Source organism: Xiphias gladius, chromosome 17 (genome assembly GCF_016859285.1).
Source record: "Xiphias gladius isolate SHS-SW01 ecotype Sanya breed wild chromosome 17, ASM1685928v1, whole genome shotgun sequence".
Lineage (NCBI taxonomy): Eukaryota > Metazoa > Chordata > Actinopteri > Istiophoriformes > Xiphiidae > Xiphias > Xiphias gladius.
This window is the reverse complement of record NC_053416.1, coordinates 7,075,001-7,093,437: the sequence shown is the minus strand read 5'-3', so window position 1 is coordinate 7,093,437 and position 18,437 is coordinate 7,075,001. Positions and strand designations below refer to the sequence as shown.

The 18,437-nt window shown below is 43.2% G+C and overlaps 3 protein-coding genes across 10 annotated transcripts in view; 2 read left to right on the top strand and 1 right to left on the bottom strand.

Moving 5' to 3' along the window:
- The first annotated feature begins 1,491 nt into the window (after positions 1–1,491).
- On the top strand, positions 1,492–4,844 carry LOC120802701 (tyrosinase-like). Its single transcript, XM_040150783.1, has 5 exons — positions 1,492–2,313; positions 2,792–3,008; positions 3,826–3,973; positions 4,075–4,256; positions 4,579–4,844. Exons 1-5 carry the CDS (start codon positions 1,492–1,494, stop codon positions 4,842–4,844), a joined length of 1,635 nt encoding a protein of 544 aa, XP_040006717.1.
- A 1,297-nt stretch (positions 4,845–6,141) lies between these two features.
- On the bottom strand, positions 6,142–13,470 carry chordc1b (cysteine and histidine-rich domain (CHORD) containing 1b). The gene is made up of 11 exons (XM_040149918.1): positions 13,236–13,470; positions 11,227–11,276; positions 11,084–11,140; positions 10,762–10,922; positions 9,981–10,081; positions 9,644–9,702; positions 8,653–8,723; positions 8,284–8,389; positions 7,973–8,092; positions 7,805–7,867; positions 6,142–7,112 (listed from the first exon to the last, which is right to left on the bottom strand). The coding sequence occupies exons 1-11, from the start codon at positions 13,297–13,299 to the stop codon at positions 6,933–6,935; spliced, it is 1,032 nt and encodes a 343-aa protein (XP_040005852.1). The 5' UTR covers positions 13,300–13,470; the 3' UTR covers positions 6,142–6,932.
- LOC120802277 (protocadherin Fat 3) overlaps positions 13,371–18,437 on the top strand; it is a 67,100-nt gene continuing 62,033 nt past the window's right edge. For 7 of the 8 annotated variants that reach the window (XM_040149913.1, XM_040149911.1, XM_040149914.1 and 4 more), the window contains exons 1-3: positions 13,371–13,882; positions 14,946–17,938; positions 18,038–18,172. In XM_040149913.1, the coding sequence (XP_040005847.1) occupies positions 14,963–17,938; positions 18,038–18,172 (3,111 nt within the window). In that variant the 5' untranslated portion in view covers positions 13,371–13,882; positions 14,946–14,962. The remainder of the gene's footprint in view (positions 13,883–14,945; positions 17,939–18,037; positions 18,173–18,437) is intronic. The other variant, XM_040149910.1, reaches the window with a different exon arrangement.

Genomic DNA, 18,437 nt, shown 5'->3' with positions numbered 1-18,437 from the left:
ATTAGGTTCCCATTTTCACTTGTGTAAATGTGAACTGTTCTTCCCAATTGGACCCCAAACATGAGTATGTATTTAAATGAAGATGCGTTGCTTTGTGGCTGTGGATCTGCAGTGGGCGACTAGGAAAGAGCAGCAGAATCTGAACATCACAAAGCACACAATCACCATGTAGTTTCAGCATGATGACAACAGTGAGGGAAACACGCAGTATCTCGATTTGATACCACTGACCGTTGAGTTTCATGTGCTTATGGCCAAGTTAGGAAATGCGGTATAGGCACATCAGTGGCTGGGTTCAGTGGATTAAGATTAAAACTCCTGTTTAAACTTAGCGAGGCCACACCTCTAAAGGAACAAGAGCAAACACCATTGGGTACAGTGAACCCGTCTTAGACAGAGGAGGCAATGCGTTACACGGAAGTCACAGTGATTCATTTACATTTCAGGAGATTCATTCGAGATTTGTTCACATTCCACACACGGGGACCGAGTGGTTTCTGGGGTAAGGGGGTTTCAGCAGGCTCAAAGAACAAAACAACATTTCAAGTCACATTTCAAGTTGTTAGTTGCCTGGAGGGACAGAGAGAAAGAAGGGAGCCCCCCCCCGCTGAACTGTCATCTATAGAGACGGAATGGCATTTGAAACAGTCACATGGCGCCCTCTGGTGGGGACTCGTTCGCTGTCATGACCTTAATGTTCTTTTCCCTATCAGTATTACATGCAAACAGCTCTATGATTATCATACTAAAGGTTAAAGGTCAGTGTGCAGAGTGGCTGTGGCCGCACGTTTAGACGGCCAATACGGAGAAAGCACTGTTAAAAAATGCCAATAGTGCATATTCTTCCATTAGTCAAGGGCCTGTTTTATAAGGCTTTACTCATCAGCTCGTCCTCAGTAAATCCTTTGTTTTAAGTCCCTGCCTAGAGGTTACACTGCAGGTGATGACACGAAGTATCTGCGGTCATATGACCAAACAGTGTGTGCAGAGAGAGAGGGAGTTGTGCTCCTGTATGCTCATGAATGGCACTATGCAAGCAGAAAATCTCTGTTGCTACAAAATAGGGACTTCTAGTGTTGTCCTCAATGTGATATGGGATATACAGTGGCATATATTTTTAGTGGTATCATTAGACTACATGAGAGTTAGTAATAATGATATTACATTTCATTAGGGGCCCCAATGAGCAGCATAAATACTGAAAACCCCGCTGTATGAATGAATTTTCGTTGGATGGATTTCTTGTTTCTTGGAAGAAATTTGGCTGCAGTCTTCGGGTGTGTGTTCTTGGGCTAATTGCCCCCCTCATGTGGGGATGCATAAGCTTCACCCTGAGGTTGTGCTGCATGTGACTGGATCAAAGGAGGGGGGTGGGGGAGCGGAAGAAAACCCTGGAGAATTTAAGCTTGAGAAATCATCACATGGGCTTTCCCACCTTGGCTCGTTTTTCTCGGGGACTGCTTGCCGTCTCCAAGGTAAAACCTTACTGTGATGTGGCCACTGACCGTCGTTAGTTTCATGTTGTATTTCGTACCCTGCTACCAACAATTCCCCCGCCTGTGTGCCACCCGGGAATCCTTGCGCACCAAGGAGTGCTGCCCGCCCTGGCCGGGGGACGGCTCGGCCTGCGGAGCCAGCTCGGGCCGGGGCTTCTGTCGGGATGTGGAGGTGCCGGACCGGCCCGACGGCCCGCAGTACCCGTTCTCTGGGCTGGACGACAGAGAGAAGTGGCCCCTGGTTTTCTACAACCGGACTTGCCAGTGCGCAGGGAACTTCATGGGTTTCAACTGCGCGGACTGCAAGTTTGGCTACTTTGGGGTGAACTGCAATGAGAGGAGAGAGTCTCTCAGGAGGAACATATTCCACCTGTCCCGGGCCGAGAGGATCAGACTTGTGTCTTACCTGAACCTGGCCAAACAGACTGTCAGCAGGGACTATGTTGTGGCCACGGGGACCTACCTGGAGATGGGGAACGGATCTAGCCCGATGTTCGCCGACGTGTCCTTGTACGACGTGTTTGTGTGGATGCATTACTACGTGTCCCGCAACGCCCTGTTAGGGGGGCCGGGGAATGTGTGGACCGATGTGGACTTTGCCCACTGGGCGCCCGCCTTTCTCCCGTGGCACCGCTTATACCTGCTGCACTGGGAGCATGAGATCAGGAAGTTGACCGGAGACATGAGCTTCACCATCCCGTACTGGGACTGGAGGGATGCCCAGGGATGTGACGTGTGCACGGACGACTTGATGGGGGACCGGAGCCCCCAGGATCCCAGTCTTCTCAGCCCCGGCTCGGTCTTCTCTTCTTGGATGGTAAACACGCTCAAGTATCTCCCTCAGCTCGTTTCACTTTTCTTTTCTTTTTCCTTTTTTGAGATGTGGCGTTACACATTTAGAAATTTTACACAAAAGATCATAAACATGCAAGGCAATGGATATACTATATGTAAGTGTCATTAATACCGATGCTCACTCATTCACTGTGTAGGTATGGACTGATTTTAAAAGAATGAGTGGATAAAAATTACAAGGTCCTTTGCATCTTTACTCACCTTTGATTAATATTGTAAAAATGCTTTTACGGCTAGTTTGGTCTGCTTGGGTGAGATTTATTGTCCTGCTGTTGTAACCAACAGCAGGGGTAGTTTCTGACTTGCTGGAACCAATGATTTGCATCAACTGACTGGCTGGTATTCGCTTTAGTTCTGGCACTTGCCTGCTCTGTATTGCTCATAATGTATGTGTGTGTGTGCGTGCGTGCGTGCGTGCGTGCGTGTGTGTGCATCCACAGGTCCTGTGCTCCCTGGCAGGGGACTACAATGACAGAGGGGTGTTATGCGACGCCAGGGAGGAAGGCCCATTGCGTCGTAACCCGGGAAACCAGGACCGCAATGTGGTCGGACGACTGCCGACCTCCGCGGAGGTTGACTTCACCCTCGGCCTGACCGACTACGACACCGGAGCCATGGACCGCGGCGCCAACATGAGCTTCAGGAACACCCTGGAGGGTCAGATGAGCGTGACCGAACGCACGCACACGCACGCACACACACACACACACACACACACACAGACACACGCACACGCACACACACACACACACACACACACACACACACACACTGACTGTTGTGCTGTACAGGTGGCTGCTTAGACTCAAATGACACACAGCGCTGCACTGCCGCTCTTCCATATCATCCTGCTAGTCTGGCACCCCGTCCAACCAGCTCCCTGTTCTCTGCGTGTCGTTAGTGATTATTCACGCTTTGATTCGCGGCCGTAACGTGACATGCAGCACGTTGGTCTGTTTGCACCGTGTGGATACAGATGAAGTGATACCCCTTTGGGGAAGGCTCATAATCTGACAACCCAGGTTGTAACGCTGTCATAACGAATTAGCGACACGCCGTCGTGCTCCTGTCGTTTAGAATATGTCCTCTGTCAGGACAACCTTTGTGTTATTAGTGATTTCTGAGGCATTTATCAATGATTTGCAGATGAATATCGAAGTTATAAGTAGCAATTTACCCTGTAGCCCTTTTTTATGTATGCAGTGAAATTAAGTGAAACCGAGGGTTAGATTTTAAATTAAAATGATCTATGTATCCATTTTGGGTGAAGAAAATCACTTTATTTATTTTTTCATTTAGTCTGTTAGGGGTATGAAGGGTACCTGGGGTGTTTCTTTAAAAAAAAAAAATCCATCAATCATTTTGGTTTTGCGTGACAGTATCTTCTTCTGAGACCAAAGGGTTTGGGGGGTCTCCAACCCACTGCATGCTGCCGCCTTTGGCCGCTGCTGACGAGGCACTTCTCACCTTGCAGGATTCGGGGATCCCCAGACCGGGTTGGGAAACAGTCCTCGCATGGGCATGCACGCTGCCCTCCATGTGTTCATGAACGGATCCATGTCCTCCGTGCAGGGCTCGGCTAATGACCCCATATTCCTCCTCCACCACGCCTTCGTCGACAGGTAAGCGAGGGCTCGCACAGAGATAGAAACACTGGACGCAGGTGCGTTTAGACGCTCGCACTTCATTGCTGTCTGCGTTTTTTTTCCCTTTTCCATGAAAGCATTTATGAGCAGTGGCTCAGGAGGCATAGGCCGTCTCCGTCCCAGTATCCGGAGTCTAATGCCCCTATCGGGCACAACAGCGAGTACCACATGGTGCCCTTCCTGCCCCTCCACAGAAACAGAGAATACTTCATTTCCAGCAAGGACCTTGGATACGAATACTCCTATCTGCTCGATGCCAGTAAGTTAACTTATGAGGGGAGTTTTTTCTGTTTTCATTTTTCATTTGCATCGCAGGAAGTCTATTCCTGTTTTCCATTATCAGTGTTAATCTCTTTTCCAATCTCCCCCCCCTGCATTTTAAGATATCCACCCACTGAATCTATCTCGTAAAAAAAAAAAGCTCTAAACCTTGGTTCCTTATCTCAAAAGATGTCCTGGCGGTAAAAGGATAATAATTTAAACCAAGGGGATTTATGTTACTTAGCGTCGTTGTCTGACTTCTAACGCAAAAGTAAACTGAAACATGTGGCCTGCCGCGACCGCCTCTCCGTTCCTTCCAGATCAGAGGCTTGCAGAATCCCTGCGTCCCTACCTGGAGGAGCTGCAGGATGTGTGGCCCTGGCTGCTGCTTGCGGGGCTCACCGGAGGAATTGTGGCGGGGGCCCTGGCTGCTGCGGTTGGCACTGCGAGACGGCGATGCCTAGGGTCGTCTTGGCTGCATGCGAGGAGGTGGAAAAACTTGTTTGCTCTCCCGGAGAGACAGCCGCTCATCTGGAGCAAGGACTCTGTGGAAACTAGCCACCGTAACTACCACACAACTATGTGAGGATATCAAAGCTCTGTGAATTATACTTGACATTGACAAACTGTAATGAATCTATAATCTTTCTTAATGTCAGTGTATTTCAATTGTTGTAAAAGAGTTCTGACATAGGTTTTGAGTCATGTTAAACTTTTGAGCGTGTTCAACCCACAACTTGTAACTTGTCAAATTCGACCTAATAGGTTATTTTAGACATGGTCCGTGCAACATTTATGGTCCTGTCATGGAAAATGTTCCATAATTACTCTTCATTTCTCTTCTCTGCGTCTAACACGGATTTGAGCTGATTACCTTCGAAATCAGTTTCTGAAATGTGTTGCATCAGTCATTTACACAGGCATTTATTATGCATTAATGATATCCTACATGCATCCAACTGCCATTCAGAGTAACACAAACTCTTAAGATGAATTTACAGGAGCCTCGGGGCAGTTTCTTTTATTACCTTTATGTGGGAGTTGAACGAACCACGTTTTGATTATCATTAAATAATTCTTGCGGCGTGAGACGTGCTTCTGGAAAGGGAAAAGTGATAACGTCTGCTTGGATGTCGAGGTCTCGGACGCATCCACAATATCAGGATGTAGCTCCTTATTCAAACCTTAGAGTTATGTATTAGTCAAACAAAAACTTTGACATCTGTAAAAGTCACCGCAATCCCAAAAGTTGCATGTCATCCAAAAGCGTCACTTGAAAGGTCACAACTACTTCAATTCACGAGAAGTGTTTCTTTTCGCGAGGTCCCAGTGGTTGGAAGAGTCGGCTGTTAATACCGCTCTAACAAAACCTGTAGTTCTCCAGTATTTCTGGGCATATGCTCTATGTCTCTATTACAAATATTCACAGTAGGATATAAGCCATCACACACACAGATTCCCTCAGTTTTAAAAGTTCAACACAAAAGTTTATTTTTGGTAAGACAACTAGGTTCCCTAATAATTTTACCCTTATGTCATGGTCTCATTCAGCCCAATTTATTTCATACATTCCAAGCCTTGACACATGCTGTCTAGCATAGGATTTCTTTCAATAACACAGTACTTTGCTCAAAATGCTTTGTATTCAGTTGGCATACTCCGATATTACAGTACATTCTCATTATTAAAATGGTGCTATGTTTTTTTTTGACAAAAAATGAGGATAAATACAGCAGTGATCCATTTGGAAGCAAAACGTGTACAAAATAGACAGTAGGTGTAATCATGTTAAAAAAAAAAAAAAAAGGAGAAAAACGTTGGGATAGTTGGAGTACATCTGCTAAACATTTAATTTCTAAGTTTAAGAGTCCCAAGGAATCTACTGTATTTCTTATTACACAGTTTATTCAGAATAAACTCCATACGATACAAGTGTGGACATTTTAGAGATCCAAATGTCAGCTTCAGCTTCCCAAAAATACAGGTACATACGTATCTATGAATAGAGCATTTAGTCTGGTGTGATACTGGTGGACAAAACAATACAATAATTTATACAATTTATGAAACCTAAGGATGGAATGGAAAATATATATATATATAAACAATTGCAAGTATACCACTTAAAATTTGCTGAGTATGAAAGAAACATATGGAAATGTACAGATGGAATTATCTTTTACCAAACGTTCTTGAGATAGAAGATGGTCACAACTGTGGTCCATTAGGATGACTTGATGCAAGCAGTCCACATGAAAGGACACATTAAGGGTTTAAGGGTGTGAAATTAAACATGTTCACACCTGACTCCTATCTTATTGTGTGATGTTCCTCAGTGCAGTTAACAAGTGTGTCATCGTCTGACTTGATTGAAAGTCTATTAAAAATCAGGGTTCCTTGAGTGAAAAACTGTTGTAAAAAATACTTTAAGATTTTTTAGCATAACAACCCATATAATCACCAGAAAAAAAGAACAAAAATTGAGAAAAAAAAGAGGCAAAAATCAAGTAAGTTGACTATTGAGCATTCTTAGTTGTGGGCGTAAATGTTGAGGAGTAGAGGCCAAAGGTCCATGACAGCAAAAGAGGCAACTCTTTAAAGAGGTAAAAAAAATGGACTGTGTAGCCTTGGATTCAGCTAAAGATACACACTATGTTTTTAGAGTAAGTCCTTATCATTCGTCTTCATCTTCATCTTCACTATCAGTTTCTTCTTTTTTCTTCTCGTTCTCCTTGGGTGGGATGACAGGGGGAGGAAGGTCCAGACGAGCCCATGACATGGCCTCGGACTTCTTCATTGCTACCTCGATCTTGGCTGCCATCATGTTCACTATACTTTTACTCACATCTATCACCTACAAGGAAAGGAGGGAGTGTGATGAAAGAATTGCATAAGAGACTGGTGGTAAAAAACAGCCTATGAAAAGACACAAAGCAAAAAAGGCCTGCTATAATAAAAAAAAGAACCAATCAGAGCTGTAGTTACGTGTATTTTCAGAAAATGATCTCTTCTTGCCAGCTGAAATCTTACAGCAGGGCTGGAAATATGAACCAAACTAAAAATCGATCTTCTCTTAGATTAACCAAGTTTACTCAAACCGTGGTGTCACTTATTTTCAGGCCCAAAGGAAATTATGAATCAAAATGTGTAAACAAGGTAGAAAAATCTGTCTGAAACAACAGCCAGATGGTTCCTTTGGTATAAGGTGATCACAGATGAGCTGGTCTGGCAAACACGAGTTAGTTATGAGCAGTTTAAAGTCATGTGTTAACTAGAGTTGTGTATTCAGCTCAAATTAATTTAAGTACACTTTGTTGACATTTTGCATCCCCACTCCAAACATCCCTAGTGTAGATCAGTAGCATATCAAATAATAAGACATATATAATGGTTCGTCATCGTATAATGAGTATATAAGTGTGAGTATATAATGACTTGAATGCTGTACATAAAAGTGTGTGTATATGTATTAAAAAAAAAAAAAAATCCAGTATATGGAAAAGGTAACAAGACATTTTGTCAGGTTGAAAGTGATGCTGTACTTACTCCCCACAAGCTGATTTTCTGCTCAAATTCCTTCTCTCCCTCAAATATAACATGTATGTTGAGCTGAAGGAGAAAAGAGAAATAAGCATTAGGTTGAAAAGTACACAATCAAAACCAAGCAGTTTTGATATGCAGTGAAATCACCCGACACACTATAATATCCCTCACCGTGGTGCTGTTTGCATCCACGTAGCTCAGCTCCGGGACGGCGTTCTTGGCGTAGATAGAGATGATGACCTGTGTCCCCGTCTGGTGCCAGTCAAACCGACACGGAACCACTTTCTTACCCTGCGAGGATATTTCAGACAAACATTTTGAAGCAGCGTTAGATTATTTGATACACAAATTCAAAATTCAGCCGTTTGGTCTCTACCGCAAAGCATCTCCTGTGCAAGTGTTTACCAGACTCTAGTAGATCGAGTTGAGCTGAGGCTCTCTCACGCAGAGGTGATCACCTGCTGTGAAGTGGGCACACCTACCTCATCTTTCTTCCTCCATAGATGTGTTCCCTTGGTGCAGCCCTCTTGAGAGAGGAAGGTGTTAAAGTCGGAGGTTTTCCTTTTACAGCAGCTCCAGTATTTCATCCTGGAGACGCAGGAAAGACATACACCCGCTGGCTTTTTAGCAGTCAGTTAATTGTCACTCAAGAGAAACAGTAAACAAGAAGAACAGGAAGACTAACAGGAAAATACTACTGTTGCTCTTCACACTTCTTCTACAGATTCCTGAGAATATCTACTATTTTATGTCAACACAGTGAAACACAGAGATGGAAGGTTGAGAGGTTTGAGGCTTGAATTAAAGAAAAATCTTTATAATTAGGTAAAAAAATGATCACTAATACGAACCCTTCATGGAAGATAGGAAATCCAGAGTGGTATAAGCACACATCAGAATCACTTGCAGGTCCTTCAAAACTCTGAAGACAACAACACAAGTGTGTTTCAAGAGACTGAAGCAGATTGTTTTTGTTTTCAAATAATGCAAATAGAGCTAAATTGCACATGTATGGCAATTAGGTCCTCCTCAACTAATGGAACCCTTATTTAAAAATTCATAAGATTCCCAATTAGTTATTTGAACTGACAAGTCTTAAATAATTTCTCCAGTACTGTCATGTCTTTGCAGATGAATGGCAGCATGCAGAGGGATCTCTTAAAATCTACTGCTTGTTAAAGCCTAAAGCACATTTTGGAATAGTGTTGTAATGATAGAGGGGAAAGTACAAGTAATGACTAATACCTTGTTCTCTAATGAAGACACTGGAAAAAAAATATATAAAAACTACAAAATTTAGACTCTAAGACCCCAACTGATTAATCAACTAAAAGCAGGCAGCCTTTGAGAGAATATCTCATGGCTTGCAATCAAATCAGTTAAAGTACAATTATGTAAATCATTAAAGTCTGACTCCAAGCTTGTACAAAACCTGTCAATGTACATTTTCCACACAATTTATGTTATATTCTTGGCGTTTCTGCTCTGACAGGCCAGATTATCTTGAGAAAAATATTTGGTTTGCAAACGGGGATTGGAGAAAAAGAAGCTGTATCTATTTCCCCTTATCCAGAGCATCGAGTTCTTTCGGGGCAATCTATTTTTTTAAGCATTAGCTTGGATCAAAAAGATTTGTTTTTGTTTACATTTAATGATATCTATTCATATTTTTAGGGGTTCTTCAAATATGTGAATTGAATTTGGCTTGGAAATTAAAACATTTGAGCCACTGTGGACAAAGCCCTACAAAAGTATGGGTAAAGACAGAGATTTTTACACATTTCAACACCATGGGAACGTATTCCAGACAGTTTGCCATTATACAGTGACACATTCACCTACTTTAGTACATCCTCCATTTTTACAGGATGTTCCAATCTTGATCTCGTCACTATCCTCCTCTAGAAAGACAGAGAGACAGAAGAACTGACACCCATACTTTGAAGAGCATCGGAAAAAAATGCACTCAGGTATAATGTGATGTCCTATCCCTGTCAGCTTTTACTCAAATGCCATAATGTGATTGAGACAGGTAAGGGGCCATTCCATTAACTTCTGCTGTCAACATGACCTCCCTGTCTACTATAACAAGAAGTCGATGGTAGTCCTAGGTGAACAGGACTAAAAAAAAAGCATGGAAGAGGAGAAAGAAGAGAGGAAGATAAAGGTCTGTTCTCACCTTTCGTCTCCTCTGCATTTTCAGACAGCTTCAATTTCTCCAGAGCCTGCTTCAGAGAAGCAGAAACTTTATGCTGCAATCTGACCATTGGCTCATCAGCACTGTAACAGTAACAAACATATTAGTCATATCAGGACAAAAGACATCTTTTTTCTATTTGTTAATTGAAAACTATTAGGTAGGGTATTTTTTTTTCTTTGGAATGTGAGGAATACATTATTGGCAAAAATCATTTCAAAGTTAGGTCTCCGCTACTTGAAAAGTGTTTCACTATTCAGTAGTAATCACTTCATGAGTCACCGGTCCAATTTCTTTTGAACTTTGGTGTGAAGTACCATGGGTAAAATACTAGCGAATGCCTCTGACTATTCTGTGGATCTTCATATTATGTTTGATGATTTCAGGCTGATTTAATACCTCTGATACTGTACTTATCCTTATATGCATTTGACACTAAACCAGAATAATTCAGAGAAGAATGTAGTCTTTAGAGCTAATATGGATATACAGTATCAAACTGAAAGAACTGTTGATGTATTTAACAGAGAAAAGCTGTTCTTCTTGGCCTGTTTATTTTTTTTTATTAAAATATAAATCTAAAAAAAATTTCAATTCAAAGTTTTGACATAAATAAATACATTTTTAGTACAGGCTAAATCTTTGTATCTACAATACAATTTCTGCTTTAATGCAGGGAATAAGAACCAATAATAAGAGCGTAGGGTATTCCTATGGTATTGATTAAAATATAAGAAACTATTTTTGAATCCAACTGCACAACCTCGGTCTGCGTATTGCCTCCTGAGGCTTAGGTGCGGAGATGATGTACTCGTTAAACTTTGGTTTTTGGTCATCTGCCTCTTTCTTTTCTCCCGATGAGGTCACATCTGGCTTAACCGGCTCAGGGGGCTTCTCTTTGTTGTGGGGACCTTTTGTACAGCCCTGTGAGAAGAAAGTGACTGTGTTGGACTCACAAAGATGGGAGTGCTCAGCCCAATGTGGCCACCGCAACGGTGGCAGTCAATGCTTATGAAAACAGTAGACAATGGAAGCATGACCATGGAGGATTATAAGTATGGATTAAAACAGACACAAAAACTTACAACAATGCTGAGGAAGTCTGAGAAGTCAGTTGTTCTTCTCTTGCAGCAGGACCATCCCTGGAGGAAGTTAAAGAGACAATAACTTTAAACAGGTAACAGAACTACAGGACACAAGCTGACTGTGCATTTTCAGGCATTTTTACCTTCAGTGCATCATGGAATACTGGGACTCCCGGATGATAGGTGCAGCCATCTGTGAAAAGAGAAAACAACTTTGATTCATTTAGAGGAAAAATGTGTGGGGATATTGGAAACAGTGTTACCAAACCAGCACTGAATTTCATGCAAAGTTGACTGTTTACAGGCTCATAGCTTTTCTGGCTTACTTTTAATGAAATCTAGTTTCACAGAGAATTAAAACTTGCAGCTTTCGGGAGAAAGGGTTCACCGTAAATTTCTCTGTGTGGCAAAACGCCCATTTCCTTTACAGAATGCTGAGTAAAGTTGTAGAATAGTCGTTTCTGAATGTGGCAAGGCATTTTGTGAGTCAGCAACTACAAGTAATCTATAGTCACTTTCAACTGTTTCGATGGGCACCATGCCTTTCTTGGTAAAGCACCAGAATATCACTGGTGTCTTTCCACCACTTGCGCCTCCTTTCATGCGTGGTACATCTCTCAAAGGAGGTGGGTCAGCAGGTCTGATGCTGCTTTCACATGTTCCCTGTCAAAATGACTTGTTGCAGATTTAAGTGTTGTAATGGTTGGACAGAACTCCAAAGTGAAGCCTTCCAAAGTGAAGCCTTGAACAAAGTAACATGAAGTAATTTTAGAAGCTGGTTACCGCATTATTTCCAACTGCAGACTTCAAGTTAGGAATAAAATGATCTGACATGCTGAAATGAATGAATGTAAACCATGTGCAGATTGTAGTAGAAAAAAAAAACAAGTAGAAATATCTATATTCTCTCTCTCTGACGGCATTTTAATAGTTCATTAGAGAGAAGCTGTAGTAAGTTGTAAAGAGTGGGAGAATCCTCTGTGCTCAGAACAGCTTCAGCAGCAGCAACAACTGTAAGCACTGTAAGCATATCACGACCACATACATTTTTCAAAAGTCCACATTTCTAAACGAAACCACTGGTTACGGGGGAGGCTGCTCTCACTTCCACAGATCACCGTTTTAACTGCTGGCGGCAAACGGTTTGGGTTCAAAATATACTTGGGCTTTCCTCAGGCATAAGCCCTTCTGGTAGGAAGGAAAAGGATTAGCTCGTGAATACATCTTCCTTCTTTCCATCCCTTTCTGGTTTCTCATATTTTGTGCCCCTAGTCTTGTGTCTAGTCTCCATGCTGAGGGGCAGACTTGTCATAAATATGAGGTTTGCGGTTACAAACCTACGATACCTAAATGCCACTGGTCCCACTGTTATCTTCATTACACTTTTACAGTTTTGCAGTATTTAGGACTCGTGTAACTCTTGTTTTCTCGTCTGTGTCTTGTGGGACTTCCTTGACAACTCGTATGAAAGTGGGGATTTTCAGGCAGCTCCAAAAGCTGTTGAAAAATACGCCATTTGAATGGATATTTCAACCCCCTGACTACCGGTCGGTGGAACGACCAAGCTACCGGGGTGGTTTAACGGTTGCTTGAGGGAATGAATTAACGTGGACATAACGTTATCTCTATTTAAAAGCTGAAGCTCACCGCCGGATGCTTACTCGGTTTAACTGGTCTTCGCTGTTTTAAACAGTTGTCGAACCAAGTGATTTCGCTGTTTTTTTCGCACTAACATTTGTGGCAACATAGTTGTTTTTCTTGGATAACATTAAGAAAAGTGCTTTAGAGGGTCTACGTGTAATAAAAACGCGGAATGACTTGTTTCTCAAAGTTTAAACCGCTTACAGTGTGCCCCGTCCGGGACAATGTTTCAGTAAAGTACAACGTTACCCAGCTAATCACAAGAGCTTAGCTTGCTAACAACATCATGGTAAGCAGCAGGCCCACGTGTTATCAGCCACCTGAGTTATCAGCTACAGCAGTTTTAAATGATTGGGGGGTTCCGCTGCGTGGGGTCCAGACCAGCTAACATCTGGTTAGCTACATGGGCCCCAGCAGGCCCGCTCGCCACAGAAATTTCCAGATGATCAGAGGTTAGCTTGCTAACAGACGGGTACAGGGTACAGCGGTTGTTAACCATAGCACTACTCACCTTCTGGGTTATTTTCTGGATCAAACCTCTGTCCACATCCCTTATTATAGCACAAAACTGACATGGTGGCGGATGAAACAACTCAAACTGGTGGCCAGATTTGTAACTAACCGTTAAAGAGCTCGTGTGTGGGATATGCCGAGCCGCTGCCTTAACTGCTGTACAGTACATTGGTCACACTTCCGGATGTTGTCGGATACACTCGGCAAAGATCGGCGCTAGCCCAACCCGCCACCTCCATCCTGAGCGCACTGTGGTCCCACACAAACGACAACTGAGGCTGACCGGCTCCAAACTTGCGTTAAGCGGCATTTTCTTTCTACCACATTTATCTCCGACTCAAGAAAAAGGAACATCTAACGGTTTAACGACAGTTTTGTGTCAACTATTGCAGATGAAGCCGAAATACCCCACTGCACTCGGGGTTACTGTGGTCAGGTGCACGAAACTGGGGCAATAGCTATTCGGTTTTACGAGGACGGCTGCAGCCTAGTAGACAATTGCCCGTCGGGATCTGTGCACATGAATTTTCCATTTCGCGCATCACCACCGACTTCTGCGCCACTGCGTTTTTCTTTTTAAAATAAATACCGAGGAAACGATGGGAAAGGATTTACTTTCACTGATCACAGCTGTTTCGTCTAAAGGTAGGACACGCTGCGATGTGTGGGAGAAGTCTGTATACAATATAGTTAATTAAGCTGCAGACTTTAGCTGCAGACTGTGCCTTAATGAACTCGTGGATTTTGCACAGAGACGAGACGAGCTCTACTGGTTCTGAATCAACATGGGAGACAATAAATGCACCCCAGCATCTCCCGGGACAGTGTCTCTCTAACAGCCTGGTGCTGATATTAATCTGTTCCATAATTCATGTATACAGCATAAATGGTCTTACATTTTTATCAAGAGTTATTTTATTTTTTTATTATTTCACCGTCTGTTTAAGTTGCGTCATGGTCAAGAAAAGGCTACTGTAGGCTATAAAAAGATGCACACAACATTCAGTGTAGCCTCCACTAGCCCATACAACATGTAAAAGCATTTGCAATCAGAAGAAAAAGAGAGAAAAAAAAAATGTTTTTTTTCTCTTTTTCAATTTCCTTCTCCAGCAGTTGTTAAATGGGTTCAAACTTTGTCTGTGCATTTGAGTTAACCTGATGATAACTTTTTTCATCTGGGCTATTTCAAAAACTGTATTTCTAAAAACGTGCAATATTCCTGAATGCACAGTAATTTCTCTCAGAGCACGGTATCTTTTGTCCTAGTTCCATTTTGTCCTCTGAACATCACAACCCTGGTAGTCACTGGCTAAAGAATAACAAGCCCTTGTGTCTTTTAGGCAGTCTGTGTTACCGTAACAGTGATTGTGCCTGCTCGCTGTTTTGTTATTTGGTGACATGATATGTTTCACTGAGGCTGTGTAAGTGCACTGTGCTTTTGATGTGGTTTGTTTACAGACATGTCAGTCTTTGCTTCTGAGCCTTTCGGGTGCAGTATTCTGTGTTTGAATGCAGAGAGTCTGAGCTCAACTTTGAATATGCTATCATATCCCCATAGTGATCAGCAGTGCCCCTGAAATGTCTTTGTAACTTTTGTATCAAAGTCTCAAAGTTCTCTGTCAGATTTTTAGCATGCAGAGAAAATGTCTCTAACAACTCACCAACTGAATCTAGATATGTTTTTCTTTCTTATTCTTTCCAAATATAGGGTGACTGGGTGATGGAATGGTGATGAAGGCTAATCAGTGGGGAAAAATGCTTCATCTACCCAGCTTCTCTCATCTTTTACATTTTATTTGCTTCTTCCTCCTCCTCTTCTGTTTCCCCTCAACCCAGCTGCAGTTCCTGCCAGAACCTAGGGCAGGACAAGGTCTGCTGCTCTTTACTCAGCCTGCCTATAATGCTTCCATCTTCGAGAACTCTGCTGCAAGAACATATACCAGAAGTGAGGTCAAAATGGGCATTATTCTTGCTCCACCTCGGTCTTTAGAAATAAAATATTCCATTGCGTCTGGAGACAATGAGGGAATCTTCCAGGCTGAGGAGTTTGTAATGGGAGATTTTTGTTTCCTCCGTATACGCACAAACGGCGGCAGTGGTGCCACATTGAATCGGGAAGTACAGGACAATTACACACTGACAGTTAAGGCATCTGCCCAAGGAGGCCTAGAGGCCTTAGCCACTGTTTATATCAAGGTCCTGGATACCAATGATCTTCGACCTCTGTTCTCTCCAACCTCTTATTCATTCATTGTCTCTGAGAGTGCCCCTATGGGGGCCAACGTTGGATGTGTAACGGCCACAGATGCTGATGTGGGCTCCAATGGGGAATTCTACTATTTCTTCAGGAACAAAGTTGAACTCTTTGCTGTTCATCCAACCAGTGGCGTCATCACCCTGACAGGTCAGCCCAGGATGGACAAACAAGACCGATTTGAGCTGGAAGTGCAGGTGGTCGACAGGGGGATGAAACTCTATGGGAACAGTGGTATCAGCAGCACTGCTAGGCTGGTCCTTACTGTGGAGCGGGTTAATGAATTCGCTCCTGTTCTCAGTGCAGTTGCTGTCGTTCCATCATGGACAGACAAGGACCCATACTATGCCATACTGACTGTGGAGGACAAAGATGAGGGGGTATCTGGGGATATTGAGTGGGTGTCCATCATTGAGGGTGACCCCTTTGAACAGTTTGTGGTTGATCGATTGCCTGTTGGGAATGAGTACAGGGTTAAAACATCAGAATTTGTCGACTGGGATGCATTCCCCTATGGCTGCAACATAACCTTCCAGGCTAAAGACAGGGGTATACCTCCTAAATTCTCTAATACCCAGGTTGTTCAGCTGTTGGTTGCAAAGCCAGACCCAGTGTTAGTGAGTTTTGAGAAAGATGTTTATGAAGTCAAGCTGAGTGAACTTGCTCCCCCAGGCACTATTGTAGAGGTGGTGAAAATCTCCTCAGCTTCTCTGAGTGTCAATTACAGCTTCAGCAGCCTCTCAGATCCAATGTACTTTGATATAAACCCTTTGACTGGCGTTATAGTGACCACAAGGCAACTGACAAGAATATCACAGGTTTTCATGGAGATGGAAGTGGTTGATATAATCAGTCAGCTGCGAGCAAGGGTCCAAATCACCATAGAGGATGCTAATGACAACTCTCCGGTGTTCAACAGGCCATTCTATGATATTGCGGTCAATGAGAGCCTACCTGTTGGCACCGTTGTTCTTGTAGTGTCTGCTGTGGATTATGATAAAGGAGAGAATGGGTACGTAACCCACACAATCAGTGGTGAGATGTCTCTTCCATTTAATATAGACCAAGATTCAGGTGAGCTGAGGATCACAAGAGACCTGGACTTTGAGTCATCAGATGATATCTATACTTTTTCAGTGCGGGCATCTGACTGGGGTTCACCCTACAGAAGGGAGAGTGAGGTTAATGTCACCATTCGTCTGATAAATATCAATGACAACCAGCCTCTCTTTGAGAGAATTTCCTGCAGGGGGATGATAAGCCGGGATTTCCCTGTCAGCCAGACTATTGTCACCTTGTCAGCTGTAGACATGGATGAGCTAGGAATGGTGAAATATAAGATACTGTCTGGGAACAACTTAGACTATTTTAACTTAAATCCAGACTCTGGGGCTTTGTCTTTGAAAAGATCATTAGCAGTGGATAACTTAAAAAATGGGATATTCAGCCTTAAATTGGTTGCAACAGATGGAGAAATGTTCTCTGACTCTACATTTGTCAACATATCTGTGGTGAGGGGTCGGATGCCACCCAGGGGGTTCAACTGCAAAGAGACCAGGGTAGCCGAGCTGTTGGCAGAAAAAATGCTCTCCAAAGCATCTGCCATGGCTAGACCAAGACCAAATGACAGATCTGCAGACATCTTCTCTATGAACGAGCAGGCTCCACAGTTTGAGGCCTTGCCTACTAGTATTCTAGTGAGAGAAGACCTCGCTGCTGGTGCCAGTGTATTTCAGGTGCGAGCACGAGATGGTGACACAGGCTTCAATGGTCGTGTTCTCTTTTCCATATCTGATGGTAACAAAGAAAACTGCTTCAATATCAACATGGAGACTGGGTTGATAACTGTATTGCAGCCACTTGACCGTGAGCGATTGGATCGTTACTTCCTTAATATCACTATCTATGATCAGGGTGTTCCTCAGATGTCCAGTTGGAGACTACTCACTGTGATCATTGAGGATGCAAATGACAATGACCCCCAGTTTTATCAGGACAGCTTCTTGGCTCTTGTTTCAGAAAACTCGGCCGTTGGTAAGGAAGTTATAACTATCACTGCATTTGACAGAGACATGGGTCAAAATGGACAGCTCTCCTACATAATGCTGACCAGTGTTCCTCAGTTTGGTATTGACAGTGAAACTGGAAGTGTATTTGTTGCTAGCTACTTGGACAGAGAAACATCCCCGCTCTTCACATTGAAGGTTGAAGTGAGAGACAAGGCTGAACGAGGCAATCGACGGTCATCAGTAACTACTCTTAGTATAATAGTGGAGGATGTCAATGACTGCGCCCCAGCTTTCATCCCTAGTAGCTATAGTGCTCGAGTACTTGAGGACCTCCCACCAGGGGCTGTGATTACCTGGGTGAAGGCTCAGGACCCAGACATTGGCCCTGGTGGACAGGTCCGGTACTCCTTGATTAATGACTTCAATGGCACTTTTGAGGTAGGTGACATTACAATTTGTATTGTCTATACTGTTGCATATGCTGATCCTCTTTTATTTGACAGTTTATGATGTGTGGGATTGTAATGCTTTGTGCAGATCAGTGCTGTGAGTGGGGTGTTGAGGATTAGGAAGGAGCTGGACTTTGAGAAGCAACAGTTTTTCAACCTCACATTACTTGCCGAGGACAGGGGCACACCTAGCCTGAGAAGTCAGACATTTGTGGAGGTGGAGGTGGGTAACACGCACACACACACACACACACACACACACACAGACACACACACACACACACACACACACACACAAACCACACATACAACTCAAATTCATATGATCCTTTTCATCAATTACACATTAACATCGATAGTTTTGTGGGTTCATTTCAAGCTTCCAGTTGTTGATACAATGTGCCGTTATATACATTTTGTCTAAAATGCTCCCCACAATTTTATCCTCAAGCTAGAAATGCCTGTGTAACAGCATTTAGATCATGGTA